At 36.9% G+C, this 24,435-nt stretch overlaps 1 protein-coding gene across 3 annotated transcripts in view; it reads left to right on the forward strand.

Annotated features, from left to right (window-relative positions):
* Nucleotides 1–24,435, forward strand: part of LOC136027090 (serine/arginine repetitive matrix protein 2-like) — a 143,065-nt gene that overhangs the window by 11,010 nt on the left and 107,620 nt on the right. Inside the window, exons 1-2 of one of the 3 annotated variants that reach the window (XM_065704033.1) lie at nt 1,474–1,790; nt 14,441–14,491. In XM_065704033.1, the coding sequence (XP_065560105.1) occupies nt 1,548–1,790; nt 14,441–14,491 (294 nt within the window). In that variant the 5' untranslated portion in view covers nt 1,474–1,547. Of the gene's footprint in view, nt 1–1,473; nt 1,791–14,440; nt 14,492–24,435 lie in introns of those variants that run through there. The other 2 variants (XM_065704034.1, XM_065704035.1) reach the window with 2 other exon arrangements.

The following is a 24,435-nucleotide window of genomic DNA, read 5'->3' on the forward strand; positions in this document are numbered from 1 at the left end:
CTACTTTTAACATCTTCACTGCTCCCACCATCTTTACTAATAATACTACCAAGGTAACTGAAGCTCCCAACCTGATCAATCTTTTCGTTACCTAAGGTCACCTGTTCATCTTCACTTATTCCTAATCTTAGTGACTTAGTCTTCTTAACATTAATTTTCAAGCCTATTTTAGCACCCTGAACTCGTAAAACCTCTAAAAATTCATTCATTTTGCTCACACTTTCCCTTCTAAAAATACTATATTTCTACCTAGGATATTTCTATTTATTCTTTTAGTTGTAAGTAAAATTAATTTAAGTCACTACTATCCCCATCAGTCAGTTTTACAGGCAGAGGTGGCTCTAGAGCAATATCTTGGAGGGCCCTGTGTGACAAGGGCACCAATGAGCAAAATCTTGATGGGCCCAATGTAACAAAGGTGCCAATAATTAACCAGATTGACAAATTTATTCTATAAAAAGGGCAAAAAGATAAATAACAGGGAAAGAGGGCACCAGAAAAAAAAGCTTGGGGGGCAGTCCCCCCGGATCCGGCTTTGTCTACAGGGACTTATACTACTATGACTTATACCGTACATTTTTCAGTTGCGAAATGAGCGACTAGCACTCCATTTTTAATATATTCCCAACCTAAACAAATCTTGGCAGCTTCCATATTCATTGAAATTGTTATAGCCTCAGGAAAAGCAATGGTTCTAGAACCAGTGCAGGACTGGGACTAACATTTATTCTCAAGTCTACAAAGAAGTGCTGAAGTCCCTCGGACCTCCAGTTGAACGGAGGTTTTGTGCAACCTTGGACCGACCTTGCAAAAACATATCTTTCCACACTTAACGATGCTCTTCTATCAACAAGAGTCAAAATCCTGCACAGATAATCTCAAGCCTATTAACTCCGAACGATTATATATTCAAGCCTACAAATATTATGCTACTTTTGGAGGCAACCCATAATAGATAACTACAGGTTTTTCTGGCCAAAAAAGCCTACCAAAGCAAACGAAACCCATAAGAATTATCCATTCACCAGTATCCAGTGCAAATGATACATCTTTTGCTAGTCTATAGTCTCCTCGAGGGGCACCACTCCTCAAGGTGACCCTGGATCACTGTTAGCAGTCTCAGCTTTGGTTAGGAAAACTCATGAAAGGTCCATTTTAATGCTACTATGACGCCACGCAAGCAGGATTAACCGAGTGGCTTACAAATAGAGCTTAGATAAGCATGTTTTTAGCTTCTATTTTGCATAAATTCTAAATTTTGTATACGGTATACCTATGGTTGACTTCATTTTTTCGAAGCTATAACCCTAATCTACAACCTGTAGCTTCTTCTATAATAACTATTAAGAACTTCTATTTTATTTTATTTTTTAATGGAATGTTGATCGGTGGACCTGTTGGGTAGTTCCGTCCGTATCAAGTCCCGCGAGAATTTATAATGAGAGGTGTAACACTAGATCGCCTGAGTAGTAATAATTTGTGTCTTAAACATGAACAGTCTCAAATCTGGTAGAGGAAAATAAAATTGTGAACGGAGTTGTAAAGAAATGAACGCATCCAAGCCAGATATAGTACCTTTAACGGAGAAATTGAATAATATTACCAAGCGTGAATCAACTGTTTCGACAATTGCCAATAAATTATTTGAGACACAGAACAAGACAATACATAAAAGTGTTAGTGTTGACTTCTCTCGATGGAGAGCAGTGGTTACTGGAAGGGTTAGGAAAGTTGTTGAAAAAACTCGTGAAATTAATGGAAAACCTCCTGATTGCATGAGCATTAAAGAGGTGAGCCCACACTTGCAAAATTGCCTGTTATAAAGATATTAGGAGATTAGGGACAAAATGTGTTCTTTATTGAAATGGGAATTAAAGGAGGTGCGTGACTTATTGTAGGCCGACGGAAAACTGATATAGACCTTGCTGGTGGGGGACTTACTCCGCTAGAGCCTAGCTAAGGTTGAGATGGCTAGGCCACGTTCTACGGATGAAGGATGACAGATTACCGAAGATTGTCCTTTTTGGCCAACCGTCTGGGGCTACACGGAAAGCAGGTCGTCCTTGTCTGGGTTGGGAGGATGTCATAAATAAGGATTTAAAGGAAATGGGAACTTCCTGGGAGGGTGTAAAGAGGGAGGCTTTAAATAGATTAGGTTGGAGGAGGAGCGTGCGTAGCTGTGTTGGCCTCAGGCGGCTTGGTGCTGCAGTGAGTTATTAGTAGTAGTAGTTAGTAGTTTACCTACGTGGTAAACTTGGAGACGATTCCATTACTTACGAAGGGAAAAAGTGAATGGTGCTGGGCGTATTACTCCTGAGAAATCTCTCCGTGGAAAATTCTCCTGGAAATCCCCTTCCCACGAACAATTTCCCTCAGAAAAATTCCCTTTACGTCCAAAATTGAGTAGCCAAAGGGAAAGTATGACATAAAAACAATGAAAAAAGAGGGGATTTCGGAATATTTTAAGCAACCTCTATTCCAAAACATACGGAGATTATATTATGTAGAATATCCTATAATATTGAATTTTGTATTTTTATTTCTTAATGTCTGTTTTAGTGTTTTGGGGACTGAGTTGTCATAGCAGGATAAGATAAAGTTACAAAAAAATGAAGCATTAATTTAGTGTTAATTGTAGAAGATCGCCCTTCGATGGAGGTACACAGAGATAACAGAGTAGGACTAAGAGTACAAATAGTTACTTCCCGTGAACTTGGTGTGGTACCAACAACTACAGTACATTATACCACTTGACCCCTTGCGACCGAGAATTCGTCCACTAGGTGTATATAAAAAGCTCTCCCCCTCTGAAGCACCTATAAGGGATGTATTTATTTTTATTTAATTTAATCAAAATTCAGTCAAGCCCCAAGTCCAAACCACGCAAATTTAAAATTGACTGAACCTTTTTATTCCAAGTAATGAAGCAATAATTTATGTATAGAAATTTTTCAAAGTTCATCTTACCTTGTTCACAAAAATCATTAGTTGTCGTCCACTAGACGTACGTCAGAAGGTTTTCCTGACTGAAGTACCTTTAAGGGGATTCAAATCGCTAAGAATTAAACTTCTGGCTGTATTTGCTACACCTGCCCTCCTCCCAAGTAATTTTCTGGCAAGGCTCATATTGTCCTGCCTCACCTTTTCCACCTCTGTGCCGGTAAGCACGTGAATATAATGTATTATTCCACTTAGTATAGAATTTTCGCAAGGAGGGGCGTTATACCCCATCCCTCACCACCATAAAAAATTGGTTTAGACTCAAAAAATCCGTTGAATCAAGAGGTACTACATATCAATTTCTACCCACCCCTATCCATTTCCCAGAACTCATTCTATATTTATTTAAAGCCTCGATGAGAGTTGGAATATTTTGACGTTAAAACAAGTTCTGAAGTAAACGTCCTTCCATTGCCTACAAAATGACCCACCGCCTCTCTTTCGCACCAGTTCATGCGCCCTTGCTCATCATTGTATATGATTTTACGAAATGAAGCAAACTAATTTAGTTAAATGAAACATTAGAATAAAGGTCAGTAACATATTCTTCAATTGGAAGGGAGGTATCACCCAGGGGCCCCCTTATTTGGACTTAGTCTAAATGAAGAGAAATTTAAATGAAGAGAGAGATTTAATCCTATCCCTCCCTTAAACTTTCTTATATTTATCTGGAAGCTCATGGAAAGCTAGAAAATTTGAGTTTGGAATGTACTTTTAGGCATCTTGTACCTCCTTCCTCCTCCACCTGCACAATGAACCACAACCCGTCCTTCATAACAGCTCATGGACATTTACATGTCACTAAAGAGAATCTCATGAAAAACGAAGTAAATTATCTTAGTTATATAAAGCGTTGAAATAACTGCCAATAGGCTATTAGTATTAACTATTCCACGTATTAACTAGTATTAACATTAATTGTATTAATTAGTATTAACATTAATATTAACTATTCAACTATTAACTATATAGAATACGTGCCTTTTCAGGGCTAATGCAAAACCTTGCGGCGTTACTTCCTCCGCAACTGAGAAGCTTAGTATATTATTTTTGACACTCTTGAATACATATGGATATCTCAGTTTTTAGTCGATAGTAGCCTACCTAAGGTCATCCATGGGACAAAATCGTAGTTTCATGCTGCAAACTAGCAGAAACACCACTTTCTGGTGGCACAATGTTTTGGTCACTTTGAAAGGGCTATTGAGCTGATAATTTCCGTTTGAATGAGCCCTCTCCTGATCAACTAGGCCCATCTGTTTGATAAAATACCCCCTAAAAAACACATATGCACAACCAACAACTAAATACGCATCCGTTTTATTTCTTATGGAAAAAAACAAAATTCCACATTTGTATTGATAGGAGCTCAAACCTCCACATCAAGGCTATATAGTATTCTGAATCTAACGGTGTTATTTTCATTTAGATGACTTCCCATTTCGGATGTTTCTCCCCTTTTTTTGAAAATCGAGCAAATTTTATCAGGCGTGTAGAGTTTGGTGTGTAACATTCGACTTCATTAACTTTTGAATTTAGAATCAGTATAAGAAGCCATTTTTTTTTATGGAATAGTTGGTATAAAAATTCTTTGTTTTAGGATTTTGCTTTATTATTGGCCCGAGTCACTCCCTACTTACAACTCCTTACCACGAGCTGTCTGATTCTACACCATATATTCACCTTTATTTTGGAATATGGCTAGGATACTCCAGAATCCTTTCTTTTTTCGCTATCTTTATTTGTCTTAGTTTCCCTTTGACTGTTAGTCTTACATTTGAGGGGAATTTGCATGTGTAAACTTTTCGTGGGGGTACATTTGCGGGGTGAATTTTCCACGAGGATGAATACGCCGGATTGCAGATTAGCACGCGACGTGATGCCTTTTTAATGCTCCTTCCAAATATTTTAATCGTTTCACTCGCAAATCCAACTTACGGTCCTTAATTGACCCTAAAGTGATTGACCCGAAAAATTATTCCCCTCCTCGCTGAAAATTCACCCCCCCCCATATTTCTCAGCAGTAAATACCGTATTCGAACAATGGTAAAATTGCCTAAATTACAGCCCTTTTCCCGGTGGCTGTGGGGATCTTTTTACGGTGGCTGTGGGGATGGCTATCTCAAAATTTTTGTTGACTGCCTTTGAGGGGTAAAAGTGTCGCGATATGGTGGCTAGTTCTCCTTCAGTTATTAAGATCACTTAAGAAGTGGACTAGAACTTTTGGTTTCTGTCTGAACGAGCTGTCTCCCTCTTTTCTAGGACCATTGGTTCAATGCAATCATCCATCAAAGAAAAATAATCAAAAACAAACAAACATGCATCCGTAATCCTTATTTTGGCAAAATACACAATTCTACATTTGTATATATATAAGAGCTTAAAACCCCTACATTAGAGCTCTCAGATATGCTGAATCTGATGGTGTCACTTATTTAGACAACTGGATTTTTGGGGGGTTTCCTCTCCTTTTTGAGAATCAGGCAAATTTGCTCAGGCTTGTAGCTTTTGATAGATAACATTAAACACAATGAATTTGATATGTATTTGGAAGCAGTATAGTAAACGAGTTCTTATGATGTATCAATTGCTATAAAAATTCTTTGGTTTTATAGTTTCTTTTACTATTAGGCCGATTCGCTCCTTACTTAAAGTTCATCACCACGAGCTGTGACGGTACACAGATCCACTTTGAAAACATTGTAATTCTGCATTAGTTTATAATGTTTTCTCCAGAAGAAATGGTGGTGGTGGCGAGGTTAAAAAAAATATTTACTGGAAAAGTCTATCTAGTGTTACAAAATTAGGCCATTTGCAGAACCAAGGGGGGGGATGTGGGTCAAATTGTATGATGTACTAAAATTACTAAAAGTAGGTCTTTTCAAAGCTGTTATTTTCTCCCGAAAACGTTGGACACATCCATTTCCCCTTACTGGTGGAGGGGGTACTTTGTGACCTATCGGAACAACAAGTAAGTCAATTTCAAATGTCATTCGGAGTTTTTCTGATTCTTTAATCTAAAATAAAGATAGAAGAGCAGTACCACTCTACTCCCCAGTTAACATGGTTCCAAATATAGATAGATAGATAGTTTACTTTAGCCCACCATCAGAACAACAACATGGTGGAGTATAAAGAAAAAAAAAATAAAAAGAAAAAAGAAAAAGGCGAAAAACAATACTTCAAGATTAAACAATAAGATTCCATTCACTATATACATTCATAGCTCGTATATGACGTGTAACGGCAGGAAATCATAAAGGTGCTCAAGGGCACCTTTTCTAGCATTAGTTTCCTGTTCTGCCACAGCTTCACGGGGATCTGGAATTCGATACTTATTCAAAAGAAATGAGTTTCTCTGGAATAGCGGTATGCGAATCAAAAACTTCAAATATCTACAAAACGCGGACCTAACTTTTAGTCTCTCTGTTTCTGTGTACCATCCCCAAAGCGGGGAAAGGTAAAGGACATGTGGTAATGCCACTGCTCTGTACATCCTCGCCAAAATTTGCCGATTGTAAGAATACTTCAGCGGGGCTAGTTTAGCATAGCTCACTCGCAGGTAATGGTCATTACCATCATAATTGTGTCCTAGCCCCCCTTTCCGCCCCTAAAGAAGTCAGATTTTGCCTTAAGCTGTATGTAAAACTTCCCTTTTCTATTGGTTTGCTTTATCTTTTGTACTTATTTCTCATCAACAGTTGATTCACAATGAAAAATAATGTCAATTTGAAAAAAAAGAAACAGTAAGATCTGCCATGTTTTCGGGAGCCAAGGGCTAAATATGGTCCCATTGGGTTGGACCTATTGTTATGGCAGTAACCGTTGTATCTGAAAACAGAGGTGGGAAATCAAATTATACTACTCGTTTATTGCTAGTTTTTTTTTTCCGAAATTGTAATGAAGGTGCATGATTAGCAAAATCAGATCACCTACTAAAAAAAGTCACGTTATGATAAACAGTGGATGTGTTTTGGAAGAGGCGTTTGACTTCAACTGTGGGAAAATCCCGCTGTAGAAAAATTTAAATTCCGAGTGCAATTTTTTATGCTCAAGTAAAAATAAAACAAGTCTTTTAATTATCTAGTTTTTATTTCTGGCAGAAAGGCTTAAACAAGCAGAAGACAAAAAACGTGTTTTCCCTTAAAAAAAAAGAAAGACAAAAACTGCAGAGATATTTAATGTAATTACCTATTATGTGGAATTACTGACCATGTTTAATTGAATTGATACTTGTACCACTTCTCTTTGGAACGGCTAAACTTTCACTGAAGTCCTTGATTATGTCAAACAAAAATTGCTCATGCGCAAAAATCATTTGAATTCCGAAAATCAGTATTCCTTGCCTTATTAAATTAACTTTACAATACCTAGAGGTCAAGCTGTCCAAAAAGAAATTCCTGTGTGTTCAAGATTTTCCCCATTAATTGACGCTCATTAATTGACAACTTTGTAATTAGTTAACACTCAAGCTAGGTGTGTAAGAAACACTGGTGTCAAATGACGAAAATATAGGAATGTGAAACTATTTCCCAAATATAGGGGTGGCAATTTTGTTGTTTTGTTCAGTTTATCACAAAAGAACGTTTGTTCATCTTTGTTAATCTTGGCACAAAAGAACGGAGAGGAGATCGCACGAAAGATGGAGAGGAAAATTAATAAACTTTAAAGTTAAAAATAAACAGTCGTGCAAAGACAGAGGCGAATTCTTCTTGTGTTTGTGTTTTAAATGGAGGTACTGCAGCAAAAATGTCTCTTGTCTTACATGCAGTAAATATGCCTTTGCAATTAACTCCAACAATAGCCTTGATAGAGTTTCTAGGAATATAATATGCTCATTTCCAAAAGACAGTTTCGTATAAGCTCATTACTCCATGGATACGAGGAGCTGATTACGCCATAGCAATGTTTTTACTACTTTTTACTCAAATTATCACACGATTCCTTTAAACAGTTGAATCTGTCTCATCAGAGTGGCCAGATGAGCACATTTGCATCATTTTGAGCTTTTTTGAGTCGTTTGATAATTAGTTTATACAAATCGGCGCATTTTTTCGAGAAAAATCCTTCATTCGGACCATTTTCACTAGAAAAATGGGTCTTTCGGTGCATATTCAATTTTATGGCGGCGCAGCTTCAAATCAGACATCTTGCAACACTGTGCCTCATGTGAACTGTTTCAACGGAAATATTTCCATCCATCCCCTAAGCTGAAACCATCGTAAGAGGTCTGCATTTCGATGACGAGATCAGGTTGTAATAAGTCAGTTAGTGTGGTGTGACAATTCGAAAGTATTTCCTGACATTTGTTGCGAATTGAAATTTATGCGTCACCCCCTACCCCTTAAATTAAGCTCGCTGTATCGGCTGGGCTACTGTGTTTTCTAATATCTAATGCATATCAGGATGTCTAGAGGTTAATGATTGTTTTTGTTAGAGGAATAAAAGGAGATTATAACCACCCTATGCCTCGTTAACCGGCTTTAAAGAATTCCTCCTCGAAAATGAAGCTGCTTTCAGTGTTTGGCTCTGCCCAATGGAAGACATACGAAACCTCTGTTCAGAAGCCAGGTAGCTAGCTATTCAGAGTCAAACTGTTTTGTTCTTTATTCACATTCCTGTAAATTTTCGTTTAGTAACATACCGCATTTAAATCGTAATAGCCGTTGATTCATCAGCTGGGCAGCATTTAAGCTTTGCCTTCTACATATGCATTTGTTTTCCACCAAAAATATTCTTTACTCTCTTGATGACCCTCTCAAATGTATAATTCTTATAGTCTAAAACCAAAGTAACGTCTGATCTATAATTTGACCAAATTGAATTCTAGTTGTTGCAGTCATTAGATAGCTACCGTATTCGTTTGAAAAAAGAATTGGGGTGGGTAAATATGATGTGGATCAATCAGTATCATTAACTAAAATTTATAGTAACAGAAACAATTACACGTCTGCTTTGCTGCAGTGGGAAAAAAAAAAAAACTATTTTGCGTCTGTGATCTTTTTCTATTGCTTGCATGAGACACCACGGTTACGGGGTAAAAATAGATGAACGGAGGGTCAGATACAGAATTAATGTTTGGGCAATGTACTAGCAAAACACCTGTAATTAGTACAACTTCCAGCTATCTCGGAACGGGCACATGCCCCTAAAACTACCCCTTGGATCTGCCCCTTATGCTAGGACTATAAACGGGACCATCATGTATGCCCAGAAGTTTACGAGATAGGTCAGAAGGTAGAAAATCATGAAAACCGGTATATCCTATTGTGTTGGCATTGGTCCAAGTGCCCTTCATAATACTTTCTAGGGTCCTTCAGTCACAGTGTATAGGGTATGGCCCCTCAAATGCATCCTTATTAGAGCTTTAAGCAGGTTATGTAAGGTAATAAGTGATTGAAGAAAATCTTCCTCTATAATTTGGATTAACAGCCTCTGGGCTAGACCCAATGCAAGCACAAGGTCATTTTACTCATGTAGCTACTGACGAGAAAGATCTCCCACGAATGTGTTAAATAAGAATCGCTAAGGTGAGAACCATTGATTTTTCTGAAAACGCCAGTTTGAAAACTTGGTAGAATTCATCCTTTGTACGTGATGGAGCAAACACAACTGCGATAAATAATATGCAAACACTTCATGCGGAAGTTAATTCGTTTTGTCATAATTGTGACTTTACAAAATTTTGCTGCTTTGCGCTATAATGTTGACAGTTTACCTTGGGATTGTTATATTTCTTCTATTTCCGGCTCTGGACTTGTTCTAACATGAGGAGTTTAAAGGCTTGGTTTAAGGTGATAGCATTTGTTTAATACCTGTTTCCTAACCCTTTGAGAACAGGGACTAATTAGAAAAGTTAATAATAGTAAACCTACAAATTTATGGGGACTGATTTTATTTCAACTTGCTTACCAGTATTTTTGTGACACCTTATTTTGTGGGATATACTATCTATAATGGCAATTTTTACAATAATCAGGCGTACTTTTTATGTTTATTTGAAGAATAAGACTTTATAATGGTAGCGTTGTTTTCTATGCTAGGGTAAATGCCAAAAAGTAAAATGATAAAAACACAAGACATTGTAAAAGAAATCTGGTATAATCTAATTTTTGAATCAGATAAGTACTCAAATCAGTGGACAAAAGTAAAATTCTGGGACGGAATATTGTAGTATCATTTTCAGCATGTTAGAAGCCCTATTACAGAGGTTTGGAGCTCCTGTGTGTAAAAACGCAAAATTTTATTGTTGTTTTTTGACAAATTTGATAACAGATTCGTGTATATTGTTTGAATTTTTTGCCAAAGGTAATCATATCGAAATAATAGTCATATAATATTAGAAGAGGGGTTACTCAGACTGAACCTAGTGCTCATTTTAAGTTACTAAGAGATCTTACCACACGGAAGTTCTGATTTCTGCTCCTTTGCCGCAAAATGAAAATTTGGATAGTTTTAATGGAAGTTTTGGAATTATTGGCAATGTATGCACATTGTCTCCAAGTTTCGTGTCATACCACAGAAGTGGCGATTTCTGCCTCTTTGTGCTCTAAAACCAAAATTTTGGTCCTGACCTGAGGCACAGTCATTCTTCAATTTCATTTTTTTGTATCTAATTAAAACAAAGCTACCTCTTTTTGCTTGTAAATTCCAAATATGCAGTATTCACAGCGAGTGTAAAGCCTGCCTTTGGTGCCATGGGCATTGTTTAATTGCCTCAATTTGCCACAAAATTTAACCATTAACATGACCATTGAGGATGAGGTGATAATCTTTTTACACTGTTAATGAAACAATTGACACTGCAGAATATGAAGAAACTAGTTTATTGTGTAATTCAATATACTATGCAATTCAAAGTGTCTTAATAGTCATATCAAGCTACAGTAACAAGTGAGTAATTGTTGTGGAAATGTGGTTAGTATGTTATAGAATTGATTGAAAGTTTAAACTTTGGAGGAATCATTTTGTTTCAGGTCACTCATTAGCCTTTTTGAAACCCGTTTTCTAAAATAACAGCCTATATGATATATTAGAGAATAATACGGGTATCTGAGCTATTATGGAAATGCTCAAAGAAAGGTTTTCATCTTTCTCCATATATTTGCAGTAATAGTGATAGTGTTTGTACTGGAGTGAACATTGATTGGTTTTCTGAACCGAAGAAAGCAAGAAAGTCCTGAGCCAAGCATTTAATAATGGTGTAATTAAGAAGCATAGATTAACTTCTAGTGGCATAATTTCGTCAAAACCCTGGGGGTGGGTGGCAAAATTGGAGCCAATTTTTCCAAATCAAGTGAAAATGATAGTGAAAACTGAAAGCTGAGCAATATAGTACCATAAAGGCAAAGATATACTAAAGAAAACTGACCCGTTTCTGTGGATGCTTGAATTATGCAGGCATATTTTAGTTTTGACAAGATTTTCCAAGAAAATAAATTTTAACTGGGGGGGGGCAACTGGGTTCTGGTGGGCAGCTCTCCCCCGCCTTGTGGCAAATTATGCTCCTCTTAATTACGGTCAAAATATGTTATATCCTTATTTCTGTAAAACATTTATTTATATTGTAACTTACATATTGCAGGACATACTTTGCCATATTTTTGGCATTTGGTACAGTAAAGGCTGAATTATAATCGTTGCCACCACCATTCAAAAATAGAGAATATACTTTGTTGTTATAATTTTTATATAATAAAGTAACACCTTGAATTCTTTTTTTTTCGTGTGTTAAGTTTGAGCTAATCCAACTGAACCGATGGAGTTGTTGGCTTGCTTATTGAAGTCTGTTACATTTTTTATTTCAGCTTCATTCATAGACTCTCTCCCAGTTCAAGTTGCTCATTCAGTTTTTCAACTCACCTACATTGTCAATGCTACACTCGTCTATTTAAAATTGTATCAGTTAAGGACCACACGTGCTAAACTGCTAAATAACTAATAAGCCGGGTTAGACGTCAGAGTCGTTGGAGGTAGTTAGATGCAACCCTAGTTGTAATTAGGAACACATCAACAAGATATTACATTTATCCTCTAAAGGAATAATATGTGTTTTAGGTGCACGCCCATTCTCTGCCAGCATGTGCTTTATCCATTTTTGGTCATTGGCTACCTCAGCTATCGTCTGCTTTTGACTTTGAAAAATCTTGACCGGAAAAACAAGATTTTTATACATATTATGTAGTCTTGGCCATACTTACTAGTGACAGAATCTTCATTTTAAATGTTGATGTTAAAACATGTAATTTGACTGTACTTGAGCACAATTCATAATGTATAAATTGGTAGCACTATCATTATTTTAAAATGCAATTATTTGGAGAGAATTTTTGCTTCACGGTAAATGGACCATTATGCCCGACAGAGTATGGGACCCTTTTCTGAACTTTTTAGAAGAAAAAAGATAATCATATTTGTCGCTAATTTTGCCTAGCTACGCCAAGAAGAATGAAAAAGAATAAACCCAGAAAAATATGCTAGAGAAACTATTCTTTCACGATACAGCTAAGAAAAGCATGCCGATTTCGAATGATTAGTTATTCGTGTTTTTGTGTGAGCATACACAAGTACAAGCACAAGTTCAGTTTTTCAAAAACAATAGCGAATCTGGAGCGTCATAACTTTTAATTCTATGGTTACCTGTTTTGATTGTATGAGGAAAGATGTCCGGAATGGACGCCAGTGCGTAGTCTCTTACCTCGAACCCAACTAAAAAAAATCCCGACCTTATGCACAAGTTTTCCCATATTTGGTACTTATGTATTATACGAGAAACACTCGAGAAGTGAAGTTTGGTTAATGCTAATGAAATAAAACAAAATATGATGAAAATATACTTTATTAACAAAATCATGAAAACTACAACAAAAAATTATGGAAGGGGGGCCCAGAGCGCGTTATGTTAAATATGTAACCTAAACTAACCTAACCAAAATACCAACTAAATATTTAATTAAAATATAGCTACAATGTATTTTCCGAGCAAGCCGAAGCTAATTGTCTCGTATTAACACGGTGAAAAACGGGTAATGTTTCATGTTCGGGATCCAAATTCTCAAGTCTTTCTCGTATAATGCATAAGTACCACATATTTTACTGCAGTTAATCTTATTTTGCTTTGATGGGTTCCATATATCCCCAAAAGGTGCGATCATCACTGGTAGGAATACGAACTTGTATTCGAATACGTATTAGCTATCTTGGGCAGCGTTGTTTCAGACAAAAAATAGATTTTAATTAGAATACCAATGAAATCAGTTGTACTATGATTTTATACACCTTATAACTCGACTCAGTATGGTTCTGACTTCTGATGGCTGTAATGGGCCAATCCTACCAAGATTGATTTGGCGCGTATGATAGTGTCCCTTTTCTTCTTAAGTTAATGATGTCTTTTCATTGAAGACTCTTAATCATATTTGTTGAGAATTATCAACTTTCTTTATTTCTTAAAAATGTCAATACGGCTGCGAAAGATACTCTCATAAGCTGCTGTCCTCTATCAAGGAATTGTCGACTAAAATACAGCACCGTCTCACGGCTAACACGATTTATATTTAAACTCATAATTTCGGAGGGGGGACGGGTGCATTTTCTGCTGGGGGATTTTGCATGGGAATGGACATTTCGGGGGGAAGGGGGTTGAAATTTTCAGGGGAAATTTTGCACTTGGAGAATTTGCCAGAATTTCTGCGCTAAATTCCTTTATTTATCATACTTCCTCTTTACCGACTGATATTTACACGGGGAGATGTTAATGGTAATTGTCTATGGTAAATTTTCACCGGTACTGAATTGTCCAGAGGATTTTTCCTTGGAGGGGGAGCCGGATTTACCGGTATTATTTATGAAAAAGATCAGAAGTTAAATAAAAAAACGAGTTTTTTCAACTAAAAGTAAGTAGCGATATTAAAACTTAAAACAAGCAGAAATTATAACGTTTAATAATTTTTACAAAAATTATTACGCAGAGGGGAGTTGCCCCCCTCAGTATCTCGCTCTTTACGTTAAAGTTTGACCGTTTGTCCAAGTTCTTCAAGAACGACTCCTGAAAAACAGTCATTGGCTAATTAAAACAATAAGAAGCTTTTTTAAAAGTACTAAAAAACTTTAGAGTGAAGATTGAGGTAATGAGGAGGGGGTACCCCCCTCATATATAGAATAATTTTTGTTCATCTTAAGGTATAATGTTGCTCCTTACTTTCTGTTGAAAAACAAGTTTTGTTAATTAAATTTAACTCTAAATGTGACAACGTGGGGAATCGAACTTGTCTTCCTATTCTAGATTGTCTCTCCATTTAGGCAAGTTGAATTATTTATTGTCCTTAAATTAATATTTTGAAAAAAACTATCTATCCAAGTTTTACTGTCCATTTGATACAGAGTTTGAGTTATTTTTTGTTTGTTTTATTTATTAATTGTTTTGTTCTTGTTTTTGCAGGATAGTGCCAAAGAAAAAATCTCAATAGAGACAGGAAACCCAAGTATACAAGTACGTATTTGCTGTTTATTTGCTCTGGGTTTCTCAGATTTCACTGGGCAATAGTGCTTTTTTTGCCGCGGCTTTTGGTGCTGATTTTATTTGTATTTATTTAGCTGAATTCAAATATGACAGTAGGTTTGGATAGGAGCAGAAATTTTTCAGATGTGTGAAACTAATAAAAGCATTATTTAAAACTATTATTAAACTTTAATTGTGAATGACAATGCTATGTTTCAAAAATTATAGCTGATACAGAAAAACTGATATTGTATTTTGGTTTAGCATACCAAAAACATATTATAGTCAGGGAGCCAATCGCCAAAAAATGTGACTAGTAGCTGATCAGTAAGCAGCAGAAGGTTTGATTACAGGATGTTGGCGTTATATATTCGACCGGGGGTTACTAATCTACCAAATTTGAAAAAAAACACGTTTTTTTCTCTAAAAATACGTTTAATAAAACTTTCAACAACTATCACGCAGCCTATGGTAATCGATACCACTTATTAGGAGTACCCCACAATACTGATGACCTTAAAATTCGAAATTTCATTCTTGTCTCGTCAAAAAAAGAATCGCTCAAATATTCAACCATTTGACGAATAACGGGAAGTTATACCATGTCTGCTTCTAACAGCAACTGCTAGGTATTTCGCACAATGTACATATTAACAAACAAACTTTAAAAGGTACCAGTGCAGTATTCCAAATTTCTCCACCTGAGTCTAAATTATAGATAGAAGAAAGTCTGAAAACTACAGAACTAGAAAAATTGATTATACACCATAAAACAAGCATTCAAGCATTTCCCACCACAGCCACAAAGTAAATCACGCGGTCTACTTCCCTTACACGAGCAATTTTCTGTACACCGCTTGCACGACCAGTACTCAGGGACCACACAATCTTGGAATACCTTAAGGCTGGACACAAGTGACCTAACCTTGCCATCCTGGAAAATCCAGCGGAACATCTAGAGGATCTAGAAACAATGGCTTTGGTCGTATAGCATAGCACTCAAAGGTAGTGTCAGATGGCGGCAAATATTTGAGCTTCCGCTTTCGGTTGTATAAATATATTCAAAAGTCATAAGGAGAGGTAAGGAGGTATTTGTTTTTAACCATAGAAGACGACAATGACTTTCCTACAAATCTAAAGAAATTTTTCTTGTACAGAAGGATCAAGCCTACACCTCTCTATCTCTTCCACAAGTAAAGCAATTCATTCCTGCAATCCTTATTTCTTGATAGCCTTAGCCAAAACTCTTTTTCCCTTAGAGAACATATAACCAGCTATATCACAGCCCGATAGTGTATGAAGTTGGCACTCTCTTCAAGTACTCTGTGTGCAACACAACTCTAGTATCTGCCTCTTGTTGGTACAACTCAAAAGCTGTTTATAGCCAGTATCAGTTCTTCCACTTCTGCTGAACATCAGTATTTTATTCCGATCTTGAAAGCCTTCAGAAAGGCAGGCACTTAAAGCTGCTTGCTGCACACGAAGTAAGTCTTCAAATTCGTTAAATGAAAGTGTTATAATTTTTCTTTTGCCTTGGAATTCGATAGCATCGAGTTCCAATCGTTTAATTTTGAGTGTTTACCTAGAATTGCTGCAAATTTGTGAGGAGATCTTCGTGCTCGAGGCAACCACCTAGTCCTTAAAGTAGATCATATTTCCTTCTGTGTCATTATATCCAAATGTACCGTCATATCTATCTAAAAGGACATGCAGCTCTTTAAAGTTACCTTTAAAAGACACATGAGTACAGACGTTTGTTTTACATGGCTCTCAATGGTTTCTAAGCTCTCGATGGCTTTTGAGGTACGGCATTGAGTCACCCACCCTTGATTGAGTCGATTCCCTAATAACCTCCACGATAACAGGCCACTCAGTCAAAATACCTTTCGTTTCCAGATACTCCAGAAGATCTGACTTGGTTCTTGACCGAACTTCAATCGTCCCAGAAATGGCACTTTTCTCAAATATAGAAGGTATATAAAGGAGAAGCTCATGAAACAAAATTCTTCAGATGGTGAAACCCTGCTTCGCTAGTAACGTTAACTCTCACCAATACCCTTTTGATAGTTTGAAGCTTAGCATTGATGAAATTTTTCACAGCACCAAAAGTCCGGGTTTTCTTTTTTATTTGACCAGCTTATTACTCATGACCTTCACTTCGCTAAAGACAGCGTTATCTCCGTAATTCGAGTGCTCTATTTCCAATAGCTCGCATATCGAGAAGATTGTCAGAAATTTCATTACCGACTAAGTGAACAGTAAGAAAATTGAGCACATCTTCATTACTGCATTGAAAAGGGTTGAGCCTAAATTCCAGAACGCACTCCACATTGACAAATGCTTTGTGCTGTTACAAGAAAGGCGATCTTCATGGTGAGCGGTGTCAAACACACTTTGAGGTACAACACATAGTATCTCGCTGAATTTAGCTGAGAGTGAGGCACAAAAAGGAAGAGTTAAATTCCACTTCACAAGTCCCAGCGCATTCATGGTAATCCCTATTAATCCGTCCTTTGTCCTGCCATCCAAAGTAATAGGAGATTCTATCTTATGATTAGGGTATATGGAATTTAATTTGGCATTTCGCCTCTTCAGTTTAAACAATCCATTGCAGAATGTTGGAAGTACCCTAAGGATATCTCGTATTTATAGTTTCCAAAACTTGTGGGTATTTCAGCATATACAGGAATTCTCAAACATTTCCAACCAAGGAGATGATGTGGCAAGTTTTTACTTAAGACACTGAATGTTCTCATCAGTGGAAGTATCCTTTTTTAAGATTTTAAAATTTTGTAGCAAGCATTGAATTTCATTGACAATATAAATACATGATAAATCACTTGACTCGATGCAAAAATCTTCAAAAGTTTCCCAGTACAGAAGATATATAGTCTCAAGAACTAAGGTATGATCAGCAAGGGCTTTACAATGCGGTTTTCCACCCATCACTTTCTTTGTGATTCCCTCAAATGGATTTCAAGCCTCATAAATCAGCTCTTCTAAGCCAGAACACGTGATTATATAGCCAATCGTACCCATAAAATTCATTAAAATGTTGAGATCATCAATTCTGAAGACAATGTCAGAATATGCTGCGGGATTTGCTCTCACAGCATATACAATTTCAAACAGTTCGTGGTAACGAACTGTAAGGAGCGACCCGGCTCAATAGTAACCAAAACTCTAAAAAATGGAATTTTGATACCAATAGCTACATCAAAAGAATCGCATTTTAATGCAGATTGTAAATATATAAGTTTCATCGAGTTTAGTTTTACCCATCAAAAGTTACGAGCATGAGAAAATTTGCCTTATTTTAGAAAATAGAAGGAAAAACCTCCTAACAGTCGTAGAATCTTAACGAAAATCACACCATCAAATTCAGCGTATCAGAGAACCCTATTGCAGAAGTTTCAAGCTCCTATCTACAAAAAGGAATTTTGTATTTTTTGCCAGAAGGCAGATCACGGATACGTGTTTATTTGTTTGTTTTTTTCAAGAGTGATCGTATCGACCCACTGGTTCTAGAATGTTGCGAGAGGGCTCATTCTAACGGAAATGAAACGTTCTAGTGCCCTTTTTAAGTGACCAAAAAATTGGAGGACACCTAGGCCCCCTCCCACGCTAATTATTTTCCCAAAATCAATGGATCAAAATTCTGAGATAGCCATTTTATTCAGCGTAGTCGAAAAACCTTATAACTATGTCTTTGGGAACGACTTACTCCCCCACAGTCCCCGTGGGAGGGGCTACAAGTTACAAACTTTGACCAGTGCTTACATATAGTAATGGTTATTGGGAAGTGTACAGACGTTTTAGGGGGATTTTTGGATGGGGGAGGGGCTGAGAAGAGGAGGATGTGTTGGGGGAACTTTCCATCGAGGAATTTGTCGTGGGGGAAGAAAATTTCCATGAAGAGAGCGCTGGATTTTCTAGCATTATTTAAAAAAAAACAATGAAGAAATAAATATGAAAAAGTTTTTTTTCAACTGGAAGTAAGGAGCAGCATTAAAACTTAAAACGAACAGAAATTATTACGCATATAAGGGGCTCACCTCCTCCTAAAACCTCGCTCTTTACGGTAAAGTATTTTTAGTAATTTCAACTATTTATTCTACGGCTTTTGTGATTCAGGGGTCATTCTTAATGAATTAGGACAAAATTTAAGTGTAAAGAGCGAGGTACTGACGAGGGGGTGAACCCCCTCATATATGTAATAAAAACATGAGAATACAAAAGTTCGTTACATAAGCTAATTTATAAGTTACGTATTACTTTTACTAATAAAAAACATTCGTAAAAAATTGAAAGTTCTAGTTGCCTTTTTAAGTAACCAAAAAATCGGCGGGCAACTAGGCTTCCTCCCTCGCTCTGTTTTCTCAAAATCATTCGATCAAAACTATGAGAAAGCCATTCAGCCAAAAAAATAAATATTCAAGTTTCGTTTTAATTATTCCTCTGCGGAGAGCCAAAATCAAAACATGCATTGATTCAAAAACGTTCAGAAATTAAAAAAAACAAGTTTTTTTAACTGGAAGTAAGGAGCGACATTAAAACTTAAAACGAACAGAAATTACTTCGTATATGAAAGGGACTGCTTCCTCATCAAGCCCCGTTCTTTACGCTAAAGTTTTTTACTGTTTCAAAAAGAAGAGTTGAGAGAAAGAGTCAAAATTTAGCGTAAAGAGCGGGGCTTGATGAGGAAGCAGCCCCTTTCATATACGAAGTAATTTCTATTCGTTTTAAGTTTTAATGTCGCTCCTTACTTTCAGGTCAAAAAACTTGTTTTTTTTTTATTTAATCATATACAGCTTGGTCGCATGTGACAACGGTGGGAACTCGGTTTTAGTTCTTTAAAAACAAATTTGAAAGTCTTAATGGGTTCTTCTACTATTGCTGGGTTAGAAGGAGAGTGGGGAACTACTAGCTGGTACCAAATAGCAGTAATAGAAATATCAGCTTAATGCAACTGAGAAGTTTTTTTATTTGTCGAGAGTCTTTTGACATTCTATAGCTGCGTTGGCAACACTCTACAAAGAAGCTAGATGGCAAAAAAAAAGGTCTGAAATGTGATCCTACTGACTAAATGGCAAATTTTGATTAAATGAGATCTCCGTAATTTTCTGTCACCTGCATGTTCCGCTTTAGGTAAATCTTACCAAACTAACCTTGCTGAATAAGATTTGAAGATGACAGGGAAGGGATTCTATTTCGTTTTTGGAAGTTCTTTTTTTGTAATGTCCATTATTTCATAAGTTTCACACGTAAAACTTGTCAGTAATTATATTTCTTCCACCAGGCTCGATTCAAGAAGCAGAAGCATGCTCGTGCATAGATTTTTAGCTTTGACAGAGCTTTTATTGCACTTGGTAAATTAACCAAGTGACATATAGCGATCGCAAATTCTGTCGGTCTGTCCTGGTTTTGCTACTTTGGGCACTTCCAGGTAAGCTAGGACAATGAAATTTGGCAGGCTAATCAGGGACCGGACCAGATTAAATTAAAATAGTCGTTTTTCCGATTTGACCATCTGGGGGGGGGAGTAGGGGGCCGGTTAATTCGGAAAAATAGAAAAAATGAAGTATTTTTAACTTACGAACGGGTGATGGGATCTTAATGAAATTTGATTTTTGGAAGGATATCGTGTCTCAGAGCTCTTATTTTAAATCCCGACCAGATCCGGTGACATTGGGAGGAGTTGGAGGGAAGGGGGGACCTAAAATCTTAGAAAACTCTAGCTTGGAGTGGAGGGATCGGGATGAAACTTGGTGGGGAAAACAAGCAGAAGTCCTAGATACGTAATTGACATAATCGGAACGGATCTGCTCTGTTTCGGGGAGCTGGGGGGGAGTTCAATTCTGAAAAATTAGAAAAAATGAAGTGAACTATTTTTAACGAAGGAGTGATCGGATCTTAATGAAATTTGAAGTTTGGAAGGATATCGTGTCTCAGAGCTCTTATTTTAAATCCCTACTGGATCCGTTGATATTGGGGGGAATCGAGGGGGGAGGACCTAAAATCTTGGAAAACACTTAGAGTGGAGGGATCGGGATGATACTTGGTGGGAAAAATAAGCACAAGTCCTAGACACGTGATTGACATAACCGGAATGGATCCGCTCTCTTTGGGGGAGTTGGGGGGGCTAATTCTGAAAAATTAGAAAAATGAGGTATTTTTAGCTTACGAAGGAGTGATCGGATCTTAATGAAATTTTATGTTTGGAAGGATATCATGTCTCAGAGCTCTTATTTTAAATCCTGACCGGATCCGGTGAAGGGGAAGTTGGGGGGGGGGAACCTAAAATCTTGGAAAATGCTTAGAGTGGAGGGATCGGGATGAAACTTGGTGGGAAAAATAGGCACAAGTCCTAGATACGGGATTGACACAAATGAAACGGATCTGCTCTCTTTGGGGGAGTTTGGGGGGGAGGGTTAATTCTTAGAAAAATCAGAAAAAATGAGGTGTTTGTAACTTACGAACGGGTGATCAGATCTAAATGAAATTTGATATCTAGAAGGATATTGTGCTTTAGAACTCTCATTTTAAATCCCGACTAGATCTGGGCACATTGAGGGGAGTTGGAGGGGGAAACCGCAATTCTTGGAAAACGTGAAAATCGTATGTCTCAGATGCTCCATTTTCAATTTGAATTAGATCCGGGGACATAGAGGGATGGAGGGGAGAAACAGAAATCTTGGAAACCGGAAATCTTCGAAAACGCTTAGACTGGAGAGATCGGAATGAAATTTGATTGGAAAAATAAGCACAAGTTATAGATACGAGATTGACATAAGTGGTATGGATCCGTTCTGTTTGGGGGAGCTGGGGGTTGTTAATTTGGAAAAATTTGAAAAATTTAGGCATTTTAAACTTAAGAACGGGTGACCGGATCTTAATGAAATTTGATATTTAGAAGGAACTCATGTCTCAGAGGTCTTATTTCAAATCCCGACCAGATCTGTTGACATTGGGGGGAGTTGGAGGGGGAAACTGGAAATCTTTGGAAACGCTTATAAATGTCGTAGATACGTGATTGACCTAACCGGACTGGATCCGCTCTCTTTAGGGGAGTTAGATGGTGGGGTTCAGTGCTTTGGCGAGTTTGGTGCTTCTGGACGTGTTAGGACGATGAAAATTGGTAGGCGTGTGAGGGAGCTGTACAAGGTGACTTGATAAAGTCGTTTTCCCCGATTCGACCATCTGGGGGGCTGAAGGGAGAGGAAAAATTTGAAAAATTGAGGTATTTTTAACTTACGAGTGTGGGATCGGATCTTAATGAATTTTGATATTTAGAAGGACCTCGTGACTCAGAGCTCTTATTTTAAATCTCGACCGGCATTAAGCCTTTGATTTTCCTTTTAAAGCAATCTATTGATTCTTAGAATTTGGCTAGAGCTCATACCATATGAGCTCTTGGCTCTTGACTCTTGACTCTTCCCACCTCGTCACAAGTGTCATATGAGCTCTTAGCTCTTGTTCAATTCAGGTAAATCACAGAGATCCACATAGACAGGCATATTCCTGCTGGATAATTGCTTATGGTTATCCGAGCAAAAATTGGGTTACTCCGTGTCTTCACTAATAGTTGAAAAACGAAGAGGGTTGCATAGTTACTAGGTCACTCATTTTGTAAAATAATTAATTTCCTACCTAATCAATTAATAAAAAATACACCTTATAAAAGGAAATTTTCAAGATGGATCAAAAAATTTTCCAAAATGTTATAAATTATGGTATATATTTAGTCGATTTTTAAAGATTACAATTGAACACCAAGATATAAAGCAGTTTTAAAAATATTAAACTTTAATAATTTCCTTTAATTTGACTAATAATTAAACAGTCTAGGAGCAGTTTGGAATTTATTATTAATTTAAGGGAATTCTTGTCAGTTGGGATTGGATTTTAGGGAATTTGAAGAAATGGGGATGTAATACCCGTTTGTCGACTATATAACGTTGATATTCATATTCAGCATGATTGATTACAACAGATTGGATTCTCAAACCTTCTGCTGCTTGCTGATCACCCAAAAACTTAATTATCGACATTTTTCTCATGTGGTTCCCTGACTATTACTGACCTGACCTGATCTATATTAATTACTAAAGTAGGAAAACAGTCTTCCTTTCTCCTTCTGTCTTTCTTTTTTGTTTATATGGTAATTTTTTTCTTATGGTGTATGTTTATTTCTGTGTTTTTGCTGTTGCATTGGTACTTTCTTTTTTCATTATAAAATTACAGGAACTACGTAAATCATAATTTAACAGTTAATTTTATTGTGGGTGATTGTGCTATATTTCACGACTATACCCAGTACAGAAAAACTTATTTCATACTTGGATTCAGCGTCCCGAAGTAATAATAATTATTATTATTTGTAAAGAGTTGAGACCTGTAAAGGAAATGGGAACTTCCCGAGAGGATGTAAAGCGGGAGGCCTTGAATAGATTAGGTTGGAGGAGGAGTGTGCATAGCTGTGTTGGCCTCAGGCGGCTTGGTGCTGCAGTGAGTTATTAGTAGTAGTAGTAGTATTTGTAAAGAGTCTAGCCACAGGACCTGAGATATTCCAGGAAAATGTTTTATTTGGGGTTTGGATTCTTCTTTTTAAGGAGATGTGCTTGGGATTTACCTATTTAATATTAAGATCTTATAGGTTACTTGGTAACTGGAGCTCCCACCCCTCGCCCTACAAGTAATGCAAATATCGCATGTTCTCTTGTCCATGGGAACAAATCAAATTTTTTATAGTAATAATTTACTTTCCGATTGGTCAAGACGTCAAACTTGCTAATTATCTTCTTGTTTCTTTATTATAATGTTTTTATTTTATTTTGGTGATTTTGTCATTCAACACTCATAACGTGCAGAAGTTCATTATTAAATGGAATCAAGAGGAAAAACTGTTTGAAATAAAGCTTCTAGAGCCAATATAGCCAAAATGAATCCCTTATTGTGTTGCGGAGCAACACTACTGCTTTCGTAGTTTTTTTTTTTTTTTTTTTTCACCGCGATCAGCGACCTGTAGCTCCGAAGTGGTAAGAGTTAAAAATTTGAGAGTTTTCAGAGGGAAGGGAAACGTGAAACAGAGTAAAAAACTTCCAGAGAAGTTCCTAAAATTTCTAACAGTTTTCCATAAAAAAAAATAAACCGTTTTTTTTCTTAGAAACTCTGCGTTCGATGTTTGGCGTCAAGTTAAGACGACCCTAGCTTCGGAAATAAACTTGTTAGAAATACAGTTATGCTGAACTCATGTAGAACTTTCATTTGTCTCTTCGAGAACCGGAGCACAAAATTCCGTAGCTCTTACAGATTTCCCGGAAATAATTCCGGAAAAGTCCATCTCGTTCCGATTTTTTTTGGAATTTTCTCAAATTTTCGATTTTGATGTTTCTTATATTTTTATCGAGTAGTGCTATGAAAAGTATGCAAGAAGAAGTGAAGTGTTCTATATACCAAGTTGCTTCGTTCTCTAAGAAATAATTTCCGAAGTTTCGACGTTCTAGAGGTAACTTCTGTTCTGGACCAGCTAGAATTTTTTTTCCAACGCGATTCGACAGGTCTCGATCTCCTAACAACTGGAGCTTACAATAGTTTCTCCGAAATAAAATTCCTTCTTTGGGTTTTTCTATTTGGGTTTTGTCATGCCCTCGGGGCAATTTAAATTTTTTGGTGAATTTGGTTTGTTTTATATTTTCCTAGCTTAGACCATCAAAAGTTAAGCAGAAAACTATAAGACGTTATTTCCGTATCTCTTTCAGATTTCCCGGAAATAATTCCCGAAATATGCGTCTCGAAACATAATACTTCGAATTGGCCACAGTTGCACGTGTTGCTCCGCAACTGTGCCCTAAGGAACAGGGCACAGTTGCTGCAACACTTCCCGTTGCACAGGCAACGGAGGTCTAGTTTCCGATTGTAATTGTGTAAGAATT

Source organism: Artemia franciscana, chromosome 5, assembly GCF_032884065.1.
Source record: "Artemia franciscana chromosome 5, ASM3288406v1, whole genome shotgun sequence".
NCBI classification, from domain to species: Eukaryota; Metazoa; Arthropoda; class Branchiopoda; order Anostraca; family Artemiidae; genus Artemia; species Artemia franciscana.